Source organism: Salarias fasciatus, chromosome 20 (genome assembly GCF_902148845.1).
Source record: "Salarias fasciatus chromosome 20, fSalaFa1.1, whole genome shotgun sequence".
Lineage (NCBI taxonomy): Eukaryota > Metazoa > Chordata > Actinopteri > Blenniiformes > Blenniidae > Salarias > Salarias fasciatus.
In genome coordinates this window covers 27,136,945-27,149,300 of record NC_043764.1, presented here as the reverse complement: position 1 = coordinate 27,149,300, position 12,356 = coordinate 27,136,945, and the positions used below count along the sequence as shown (strand labels likewise).

The window sequence follows — 12,356 nt, the reverse complement described above, 5'->3', positions numbered from 1 at the left end:
GCTTAGATTTGGCCTTTCTGATTCATAGATTTAGCTATTTTGTTTGGTTAGCATAGAATTAGGTTTAAAAGCTTTATTTTGAACATTTAAAAAACAATTGAACAGTGAAAAAAGAGAAAAAACATCCAATTGCATTGGAAATATAAAAAAGTCAAAACCAAATGTTCCTATGTCTTTCACATGCCCCAAAAAAGAGTAGAAGAAGTACTTATTTAATCCTACCCCTTCACAGCATTGCCATTTTCTTAATTCATAAAACAGCATATCTTTATGATTATCTTCACTTTCAATATATTAGAATACTGTCAATATACTATAATATGAACAGTTGAAACACACCCGTCGCTCATACAGCACCATAAATAAACAATCCTCACCACCTTGCCAGAATCAGCTCTTTGTTTGCTTTGCTCTCTTTTTGAATCGGCACATATTTGACAAACATCTCCACGAATAATCAGTTATTCTTTTCTTTATGAATTATTTTAATAGTTCTACAGTCTACAAAATCCATGAATTTTAAAGTTTTTGATTGTGAGAAAAGTGGATTTGTGTGATCTTGAAACCCAACATTGTGCACGATTAGTATTGCTCTTTTCTTTTCTTCAGAATAACAAGTCTTTCAGGGAACTTGCATAAGTATTTCCCCACACTTCCACACAGCAAGTCTGATAAGGCAGTATCAGTGAATTATACAGATTATAGAGAGATTTATGGCCTAATAAGAGCTTAGTTTGTCCTGGACTGAGATGCTTCAGGATATATTTTTTTTTTAGTTTTATTTGAGGTTTAAAGCAAATTTTGCCATCAGTCAATAATCTAAAAAAAAAGTTTTGATTCACCCTTTGTATAACTATAACACCCTCTATCTGTACATTTACATTTTGATTTTTGTTTTATATAGATTTTAATGAAAACATATTTTTATCAAAACATAATTTGTTTTTCATTTACGAGGTGAGTAATTCCTAAAACTACTGTAAATCTTCACCTTTTCCCAAACACTTGTATCATTGGAAAATAATATAAATTTCACATGTTCAGACACATTACAGATGTCGTTGATGTACAGTATAAACAGTTTAGGTCCCAGCACTGAGCCCTGGGGGACTCCACACACAATATCCAGATGCTTAGAGTGACCGTCTCCCAGCTTCATGTATGTTTCCCGTTGTTCCCTCTGGTTCCATACTTCTCTGATCTTAGCTCCTCTGAATTTACTCCATAATTTTTATAGTGATTTCTTTTTATGGTATTCTAATGCGAAACATGACATTGTTTAATAATAAAGATTGAATTTCCTATACCTGCAATGAAACCTGAATTTGCTCTTACATACCTACAAAAACACTGCACTCAGTTACTTTAGTGTGTGGGAGTTTATGTCTGCAAAACATCAGCCCCCCCCCCCCCCCCCCCCCCCCAACACACACACACACACACACACACACACACACACACACACACCCCTTCTCCTCCGCCTGGGCTTCAGCAGAATGACACAAACAGCTCTCCTCACGTTTCATCTCACATGAGAGAAAATCCACCTTCTCCTCAGATTTTTATCAGATTCTTATCTTGAGGAAAGCAGTGTACCCACTGAGCTCATATTAAGATCTCCTAATCTCCTTAAAAAGTCTCTCAGGGAACTAATACTGAAGGCAACAACCTGAATCATCGTTTTAGTGTTGTGTCTTTGTGAATTCAAAGTAATTTTGGTGCTACCATTACCGTTACAAACACAAACAGCTGCTGGAGTTTAACATTTAACCCCATTTTGTGCAGTTTTGGTCCTTTTAGTTTTGATTATTTGCATGTATTTCCGGTTTTATTGTTTCCGTGTTTTGATTTTTAATTTTTGGGTTGTTTTTCTTTGTAAGAATTTTTGATCTTGAAGGTGTTTCTGTGTATTTTATGGGGATTTTTTTTAGTGTCTGTGTGAGATTGTGTGTGTGTGTCTGTGTGTGTGGGAGGAAGGGTATCTGTACATTCCTCTGTCAGACCGAAATGCTTGATTTCACCAGAAAATGGTTTTCAGTTTGTTCACCGATGATGTTATTTGGTAGTTAATGGTCATGTTGTTGTACTCGACTGTGGTCTTTTAAGGTCTTGGTCTTGGTCTCGAGTTAGGTAGTGATTTAAATGTGTGTTTGAGAAGCTCTGAGGTGTGTCAGAAACCCGTGTTGTTCATCCACCTGGACCTGGGCCTCATGCGGCCGCTGGAGGTCCCTGACAGGTGGACCAGGCGTGGGTCCTGAGGTTTCGGGTGTTTGAGCGGGACTCTTGGCTCTTGGCTGTGGCAGCGGCAGCTTGTGGAGGAGCAGACCCAACAGGCCTCAATTATTAAAAGTCAAGCACATTTATTATTGCCGAGCTGTCAGAGCGGAGAGGAAGTGGCTCACAAACATGGATGCAGGTGTGACCGGGTGTGACTGCCTCGTGTCTCCGCAGCCCCCTCCCTGATGTCTCACCGGTTCGTGACGGTGCGTCGCGGCAGCCCGGCGGCCCGCAGCGGTCAGATTCAGCCCGGAGACCAGCTGGAGGCGGTGGAGGGGCGGCCGGTCGCCGCGCTGCAACACCGAGACCTCGCCCAGATCCTGAGGAGGGCCGGCAACACGCTACGACTCAGCGTCACACCACGCCACCGTACGGTCATACACACACACACACACACACACACACACACACACACAAACACACACACACACACAAACACACACACACATTCGGTTTCAAACAACAAAGTCAGTCACACTACCAAGTGTAAAGTTCACACTGTAGATGCTAATGCTTTGTAGATATTATATGTTTGCAGGGAAACTAAATTAACAGTATGTTGGGTTTCTTTTCCTCTGAGCTGCATTATCCAAACGTAATGTCTTCTCCAGTCTCACTCATTGGTTCGTTTTAGAATCAGCATCGTCCAAACACCTTCCAAAGCTGTCCTCTAGCTGAGCCTACCGTGAGCATTAGCGTTATCCCAGATTGTTATCTCCAGTAAAGAGCAGCTCCGTTTTTATTGTGCTAAGCTCCTGTTTACTGGCGCCTCAATCCTGAACCAACTGAATATTTTCAAGTGATAATGTGAAGCTTTCATTGCGTTTTGGGAGTTGCTATGTGTTTGTATGTGGTTTCATTACTAAAACAGTCAACACCACCCCCTTGTGGACCAACATGAAAACTACATTGTTTCAACTGTTTCTGCATTCTACTTTGTTTTAAAATGTTGTCAAGTAATGGTGGAAAAGCAACATGTCCCATTGTGAGTGGCATTAGCATTAGCATTAGCAGGTAATGGGTTCCTTAATTGCCATAACCAGAGCTCCTCTGCCCCTCAGACTCAGACGGAGCAGACCTGGACATGGACGGCAGACTGATGAAGGGATCCAGAGGGAAGTCAAAGGTTGAGCTCGGCTTGATCCGACTGTGTATTTCTGCAATATCCTCAGCGCTCGCACACGGGCTGCAGTGTCCGGGGTGTCAGGAGGTGTGTTTTTCTGTCTGCGACAGGAGGAGTCCCGGTTCTACAGCGTGGACCTGGAACGAGGTCCCACAGGGTTCGGGTTCTCTCTGAGAGGAGGCAGCGAGTACAACATGGGACTGTACGTCCTGGGACTGATGGAGGGAGGACCGGCTCAGCGCTGCAACAAGATACAGGTACACACAAGTACACACATACAGGTGTTTCCAAGTGCTAATACTGAAGCTAACGGTGGACTCCGTGCAGGTATCCGACCAACTGGTGGAGATAAACGGCGACAGCACGGCGGGGATGACTCACAGTCAGGCCGTGGAGCAGATCCGGAGAGGAGGACACCGGATCCACCTCGTCCTCAAGAAAGGGAACGGATACGTTCCGGACTACGGTGAGTCTCATCCAGCTGTGGAGCAGCCGTCTGTCTCCAACACCGGCGTGTGTGAGACAGACGCAGAGCAGCAGGGCAGGAAGGGTGGTCTCTGCTTTGCTCTCATGTTCCAGTTTATTGTCCGGTTGAATCCAGTTGTATCCGGTTGAATCCAGTTGAATCCGGTTGAATCCGGTTGTGTTCAGTGAAAGAGGCTCTGGATGGGAAACTCTTCCCTGAAACGCTCTGAAGAACTTCTGCTGCTCCTCCTGTCTGACTCTGTTTTTACTTTCTCTTCCTTCTACTCCTCTTCGTCTTCTTCCTCTTGTCTGATTCTGTTTCCGTCCACCTCTTCTTCGTCCTCTTCCTCCTCCTTTCGTTCCTACTCTTTCTGTTCTTCCTCATTTCTCCTCCTTTTCCTCCTCCTCATATTTTCCTCCTCCTCCTCCTCCTCCTCCTCCTCCTCCTCCTCCTCAGTGGAGCTGTCCAGCCTGTCTCTGTGTATGACAAACTCCAAACAGGGTGAACCGTGCTTCTACGTGATTGGACGCACAGAGAACTCGCGGTCGGTAACTTCCTGTCTCTCTTTCTTTTCCTCCTTCACGTTCACTTCATCCTCTCTTTGTGATTGTTGAAGCTTCACTCACCACCCTGCACTGCATCTGTTTGTCCTGTGTTCACGTGGAAGGACCAGTGTTTAGACTGTACTGCCCCCTGGTGGCGGTGGCTCAAACCGGGTCTCCTCTCAAACAGGAGAACCTGCAGTTTCCATGAAACACAGTTATTTGACTCCCGCTGGATTCAGTTTGAGTCCATATCAGCAAGCATGGCTGATGGCTCTAACTGTTTCCTGGTGAAAAACTGCACACAGGCTGGAGTAGAACATGCAAACATCAGTCAAACAACCCGCCCAGAGAGACCCTGTCCCTCTGAGGCCACTGTGCCACCCAGCTGGTGAATATTACTTTATCTTTTGCTCACAGGTTCTTTAATGTCTTCTCACAAGCCTGTCAGTGTGTGTAAAAAACATGTCAGCATGTGAATGATGTGTTGGTGTGTTAGCATGTGACAAACATGCTAACATTTTTAAACATGTCAGTATGTGAAAAAAAACATGTTGGCGTGTTATCATATGACAGGCCTGTTATTTTTTCTTTATGTACTTCATACATTTTCTTTTTTTTTTTTAGGATATCATTACTTTACCTCTAGAAAACATATTTGAACTGGTTGTAGATTGTTACAGACTGGTTTTAAACTGATTTGAACTAGTTGAAGACTGATTTGGAATAGCTGTAAACTGCCATAGACTGATTCGGGCTGGTTACAGACAGATCTGGACTGCTTGTAGACTGAATTGAATTCCTTGTGGACTGGTTTGGACTGGTTGTAGACTTGTTTGGACCTGATGTAATCTGTTACAGATTGATTTGTGACTGGTTGTCGACTGCTACAGACTGATTTGGAGTGGCTGTACACTGTTGCAGACTGGTTTGAGCTGGTTGTTGATTTGTTTGCATTTGTGTAGATTGGTGTAGGCTGGTTTGAGAATGTTATAGATTGGATGTCGACTGCTATTGACTTGTTTGGACAGGTTTTGATAGTAGTATAAAGGTATATTTTTGACTGATTTACACTGGTTTTAAAAGTTTATAAACTGTATGCACCAGAATAGACTAGCTTGGCCTGGTATAGTCCTGGTATAGTTTTTGTAGGTTCAGTATAGACTGATCACGACGGGTATCAGACTTGGTTTGGACTGAGGAGGACTGATTTGGACTGGTATAGACTGGTTTGTATTGGTAGAGACTGGTTTGCACTGCTTATAAATTTGGTCTGTGGAGGACCGGTTACTGGGTGTAGTCTGGTAAGAACTGACACAGCCTCAGTTCAGACTGGTTAGGACCAGTTTTGGACTTGGTTTGGTTTTATGTATATTGCCTTGGACTTGTTTGTACTGGTGGAGATTCAGTTTAGACTGGTTCGGACTGGTTGGAACTCGTTTGAGAGCGTTATAGACTGGCTTATCCGGGTTTGATCACCTCTGTAATGGCAGTAAAAATGTGTTCTTCTTCCTTCAGGCCCTGAGGAAGGAGCCCTCTCCCCCTCCTCCTCTTCACCCATAGAGGAGCAGCACGCAGACCCGGTACCCAGGAAACCCGCCTCTCTCATCCGGCAGACAGGAGGAGGTGCAGGAGGAGAGAGGGGGAGGGGGAGAGGACGGACGGGAGAGGGAGAGATCAAGCAAAGAACAGGAGGAGGAGGAGGAAGAGGAAGGTTCGTTCCTCCTGATCTGGACCTGGACCATGTGGAGGAGGAAGCACGGGAGGAGGAGTGGAGGAGGATGGAGGAAGAGGAGGAAAAGAGAAGAAGGCAGGAGGAAGAGGAAGCTATGAGGAGGAGGAGTAAAACTGTGAGGCAGAAAAAGCGTGATGACCAAAAGGGGAAGAGGAGCAGGAGTCTGCCCAGGAACGGAGATCCTTCCTGGGACTCCCTGCAGCCCGAAGACCGGGTGGAGGAGTCTGGAGGGGGAGGAGGAGGGAGGGAGGAGGGGAGGAGGAGGAGGAGGAGGAGCGAGACCAAGAGCAGGAGCAGAGTGACAGAGGAGGGTGGGGAAACAAAGCATGCTGGGAGCTCCTCTCAGAGAGGAGCCTTCTCCTTCCTCATGCCTTTGGACGGAAATGACGAGCGTCCATCCGACAGCGAATCAGCAGCCAGCTTCTCAGAGGTCAGCCAATCAGCCGTCAGCGTCGCTAACGCAGGGTGGAGGGACGAGCCCGATTGGATGAGAGATACCGACTCATCGTCGTCAAGGCGACGGGAGAGCAACCCCGGTCCCTGGCTGAAGCCGAACCCTCGGAAACTGTCACAGGTTCTGGTTGACAGTCGGCTGAGTGGGCGGAGCCTGGCGGGCGGGCTCTCCCTGTGACTGGCCAGCTGAGCTGAGAACACGCTTCTCATTCGCTGATGTTTTTTGGTTTTATTTCTTTGTTTTTCCTTTTCCCTTTGGCTACCTATAAAGGGCTTTACCGATTGGCCTGCTGAAGGAAGATTCGCCCCTACCTGCGTCTCATTGGACGACAGCAGCAGACTTTTGGAAAGACGTCTCTCTCTTTCTCTCTCTCTCTCTCTCTCTCGCTCTTTTTCTCCCTCTCTCTCGCTCTCTCTCTCTCTCTCTCTCTCTCTCTGGCGGGCGGATTCTGAGGCCTGGGATTGGCCACTGACTCTCCACAGAGCAGCCTACCGAATCACCGCCTTCACTCTGTTTCCCATCATGCCTCAGTGCATCCCAAGGGTGCGCCATGAAGCCACGTCAGATTTTTCTTCACTGAAACTTGCCGACCTCACGAAGCTGCAGAAATCACTTTAAACAGAAAGATAACACACGATCATTCAGCACATTAATGGATGTCTCCATCCTCGACAACATTTTTCTATAGTTTTCCAACATTTTTCAGTTTTCAAGGTTTTGAATTTCAAATCATTCATTTATCCTTCCGTACACATATCTTCTGTTTCTTTAAAGATTTTTCTTAGTGTGAATTTGAAAACTGCTTCAAAAATAAACACTATTTTTCATAATTCATTTTCATATTAATCTGACACTGATTTGATTTCTGATATTGATATCTATATTGAAGTAAACATTTTGCAGTAATTACATTTTTTTTATAAATGTTCACACTGGCATCTAGAAAACAACATTTTTTTGTATTTTAAATCTTATTTTTCCGATTTATTGTAGTTTAAACTGTTTTATTGGTATTTGATCAAATTTTTGTTAATTCCACAAGAAACTTTTATTATTCTTCAGATCTTACATTGGTATTATTCTGAGTCTGATTTTGCACTTTTATCTTTATTTTTTTACATATTATTATAACATTTTTATAATAAATGAATATATTTCAAATACTCTGGTATTTAAAATATTTTTTTTTTTACTTTTCTAGGTATTTTTTGGTATTCTTCCAACTGCTTTATTAATTCCTTTGGCATTTTTTACACTTTGAACATTCATTTAGTTGTTATCTCCCATTAAACAGAAATAAGACAGAAAATTAACATCAACATTTTTCAACTGCTTTTTCTTTTATGTTCATTCATGTTATTTAGAGTATTTTATTACAGTTTTTCTTTTATTTAAATTAAGCACATTTTTAATTCTCTTTTATCCATTTTCAACATGAATTTTTTTTGTTTAATATTTTAAACATTTTTCAAGAAGTTTATAAGACAATCTTCAACATTATCCTCGGAGGATTTGATGTCTTTTAAAAAGCATTTTTCATTTATTTTCACTCAATCTTTTACAGATGATAACAGCTTTTTGAAACTTTTGTTTTTAACATTTGTTTTCTTTTGCATTTTTGAACATTTGATTAAAATCTACAATTATTTTAATACATTCTGCTCATTGAAATGAATGAAATCAGTCCACTTAAAGGTAAAAGTCAAAGTCACTAAAAGTTACATTTGGACTTTCATTCATACTGTAGTTACAAAAGTAACGAGCAAAGTTATATACAAAAAAAAAAAATCCCAGAAATGTTCAAATTTTTCTAAAGTCCTGATTTCAGATTCATGACTTTGTTTTTGTTGTTTTTTTTTTTGTTTTGTTTTTTGTGTGTGTGAGTTTTTTTTTATTTTATCTTTTTTTTTGTTAGCTGTTTGAGCTACATGGTTGCAGTCTGTTTGGGTTGATTTCAAGGCTTTGTGAATTCGGCTCAGTAGCCCCCAGCCCCATCCCAACCCGAACCCCTCGCCTCCCTCCCCCCTCTCTGATTGGATGCAAGCAGCAGTGAGGTGGGACTCTGCTCTGTGACTCTGTAATCTGAGCATGTGAATATGACTGGAATGATTTTTTATTTTTATAAACCTGAACGTGTAAACAAACATTATTATTATTATTGTTTTATTATTATTATTAATGTTATTATTATTAGAGATGAAATAGAAGCAGAAATGATTTGATTTGCCTGCCTGCTTGTAAAAAGAAATATATGAAAAGAGAAAACTTTATGCTGATGATAATGTAACAGAGCCATACACACATGCACACACTCTCACACAGATGTCAGGTCCAGCTGTGGCGGAGGAGGAGGGGGCGGAGCCAGACGACCTGCAGCTCTGGATCATAACAAAGTGCCTCATTTTGTTTCAGCCTTCGTGCCCCGTCCCATCGTGCACCTCACCATATACCCACTCACCTTTTGTTTTCCCACAAGTGTGTTTTTCATCATAAATAAATACACCTAAAAAAGTCAAATGCAGCGTCCAGTTTGTCCCGCTGCTGACTCACGCCACCACCTTGTGGTACATAGTGGTACTACAATCCAGCTTTATTCATTCCTCCCGCGAGAAAGTGTAAAAATTGATTCAGGTTTTCACTGTAAACAGTGACGGTCAAGAGCAGTGCTGACAGGTGCTCGTGAGATGCTTTTACTTTGGAAGTATGTATCTTGTCAGCATTAGATCATCACATTAATTCAGTTTTTTTTAATAGCACTCTGACTTGCAGCTTTTTTAGACAATTCGCTAAAAAGAGACAGTTCTGGGAGGGAGGAGCTCTCAGAAAACGTGAAGATGGAGGGTTACGTCAGATGAATGTATTACCACTCCTGTGCATTGGTTGGCAGTAGTGAGTCAGTACTTTGTAAGAATTTGACTGCCTTATTTTTAGCATAAAAGATGTTACAGGCTGAAGCTTTAAGGTGAAACGTGAGCAGCTGGTTTCACAGGGAAACGGTGAATAGACAGCAGGAGGCGCTGCTTACTTCTTACTTACATTTTATAACTGTTTTTATCACATCGATACCCAAAAATGTAGCATGTAATGATGTAAATACCTAACAAATGCCTCGATTACCCATTGCTCTTGTTTTTGTTGGACATCATTTGACCATGTGTGTTTCCATTGTCCATCCCACACCCCCAGCCACACCCCCGCGCTGCCCTTTAGCCCCGCCCCTCTGCCTGCTCTCTTTCAGGGCATTTGGATCTTTGTCTTCTATGCATTTTCTAAGACTCTGATCGGTTATCGGAGGACTCTCACCGTTCTGAGGATGGCTCGGATTATTGTTATTATTCAGGTGACGACCGGGTAGGGTCACACGGGACCCAAGAGTTCTGTTAGCTAACAGCGCGGTTAGCTGAACAAAGATCTCTGTGACGGGCCACCGAACGGCTCCGTCAGCTGGACGGACACGTTGGTTCCATCAACTGTTTACGAGCAGAAGTGATGATCGGTTTGATAAGCTGTTGGCTAACAGAGCTGGCCTGTGCTGACTGTCGGCTAACTGGTCCAACAGCCTCATTTAATAAACAAGCAAATGGTTAAAAGAGTTTACCTGAGTTCGCTTCTTTCTGTTTCCTCTTTGAAATGAGTAAATTCATTTGTTTCCTCAGAAATACACAAAATCCCATCAAGACAACATGAAACGGTGACAGTGGGCACAGCAACTTGAGTTAACAGACTGGTGTTACTGCAGTGAGCCACCAGGGGGCAGTAGTGACACACTGGGCTTCATGACGGTGGGCAGTGAGTTCCTTTATGAGAAATGTTTTACAGAAAGAGCCTGAAGCAGAACGGTGCAGCTGTAGGATTTTCACAAAAAATGTGTATCTGACTCCACGTTTAGGGGGAAACCCAACATCTCTCCGCCACTGACAGGAACTAAGATTCCATCATACCATCTTTGAAATTGATCAGCCAGGGCTCCTCACAGTGTTCAGTCCTGTGATTCCTTTTTTTTATAATTTTGTGTCCATTTTTTGGGTCACAGGTCTTCAATCTGGCGTGAAGGCAAAGAATTCTGAGGATTTGTTAACATTCATTTGCTGTTTCTCCTCTTTACTTTGATGCTTGTTATTAAAAAAAAAATCAAGGACAAATTCAACGTTTGTGAAAAATGAAAGTTGATGAAATAAACAACTTATTTCATCTACAAGTTGCACAAATTAGTTGAGATGTAAAAATTCCACTAAAAAACAAAGATGGTGTCAAAGCATGTGCTGGAGTTAGAGGACATGATGGACCAGGGGAAGAGTCCTCGCAGTGTCTGATGTTCTCCAGTTTGCTCGGTTGGTGCCGTTCTCGCTCCTCAACCAGAAAGTTGCAGATTTGATTCCACATGTTGAAGTGTTCTTGAGCAAGACACTGTCCCAATTGCTCCCAAGAGATGGATTTTGGCACCTTGCATGGCAGCTGCCTCCGTTGGGAGTCTGACAGACGGTGTGAAGTGATTTCTGGACTGTTCAAGCCCCGGAGAAGGGTTTTATTAGTGAAATCCACTGAAAGTGCTTTCCACTGAGGTCACGTTGTAGAAACAGCTTTCGAAGCAGCAGCTCCTCTGGAACGCTGCGTATCAGGCTCCAGTCTTCATGTGGTGATTCTCTGTTTGTGCTTGAAACAACAGAGATATGGAACGATAGAGGAATACCGAAAGGTTTTCGTTTCTGGTTAGATAAACACACGTCCAAACGGCGTCGGGGCCTCCAGGCTCCTGTTTACGCTGCCAACGTTTCTAACGTAACATCTCCAGAGACCAGAGCAACCGTGTGTGTGTGTGTGTGTGTGTGTGTGTGTGTGTGTGTGTGTGTGTGTGTGTGTGTAGCAGTCATGTCTAACTGAAACTGTGTGTGTATGTGTATTTGTGTGTGCTGTGGTTTCTGATATTGAGTGTCATTCATCATTACCGTTGCTCCCAATAACGCACATGCAGGCTGACCTCCGACCACCAACCGCCCTCTCCATCTCTTTTTTCCTCTCTTGGCCCTTCTTTTTCTGGGTCCGGAAAACCAGAAACCTCCTGCTGCGTTGCAACATCGGCCTCCAGCAGGCAGCGGAGGGCTCTGGGTGAGGAGGGGTGCCCCCCGCACATGATGCACTGTGACAGGCGGAGGAGGCCTCTGCTGCAAATACACACATCAACGGTGAGCGGAAGCTCAGCCTGGGAGGCGTTCAGGTGTCCCAGTGGTGTTCAGGTGGTTCAGGTGTCCATGTGGCGTTCAGGTGTCCCAGTGGTGTTCAGGTGGTTCAGGTGTCCATGTGGCGTTCAGGTGTCCCAGTGGTGTTCAGTTGTATATGTGGTGTTCAGGTGTTTGTGAGGCGTTCAGGTGTCCGGATAGTAATCAGACGTCCTTGTGTGGCATTCAGGTGCCCATGTGGTGTTCAGGTGTCTATGAGGCATTCGGGTGTGTCGATGTGACATCCAGATGCCTTAAGGTGACATTCAAGTGGTTAGATGGGGTGTTCAGGGACCTTTATGTGGTGTTCAGGTGTCTGTGTGTGGTGTTCAGTAATATATGTGGTGTTCAGGTGTTTGTGAGGCGTTCAGATGCCGATGTGGTGTTCAGGTGTCTATGTGTTGTTCAGTTGTATATGTGGCATTCAGGTTTATATGTGGCATTCAGGTGTCTCTGTGGTGTTCAGGTGTCTGTGTGGTATTAATTAAGGTGTCCTTGTGTGGCATTCAGGTGTCCATGTGGCATCCAGTCATCTGTGATGTT

General features: G+C 43.6%; 1 protein-coding gene across 1 annotated transcript in view; it reads left to right on the top strand.

The window, feature by feature from the left end:
• magixa (MAGI family member, X-linked a) overlaps window positions 1–6,000 on the top strand; it is a 30,424-nt gene extending 24,424 nt beyond the window's left edge. The window contains exons 17-22 of the mRNA XM_030118878.1: window positions 2,452–2,646; window positions 3,339–3,403; window positions 3,511–3,657; window positions 3,728–3,866; window positions 4,323–4,410; window positions 5,927–6,000. Coding sequence (XP_029974738.1) covers window positions 2,452–2,646; window positions 3,339–3,403; window positions 3,511–3,657; window positions 3,728–3,866; window positions 4,323–4,410; window positions 5,927–5,933 — 641 coding nt within the window. The 3' untranslated portion in view covers window positions 5,934–6,000. The remainder of the gene's footprint in view (window positions 1–2,451; window positions 2,647–3,338; window positions 3,404–3,510; window positions 3,658–3,727; window positions 3,867–4,322; window positions 4,411–5,926) is intronic.
• Window positions 6,001–12,356: the final 6,356 nt, after the last annotated feature.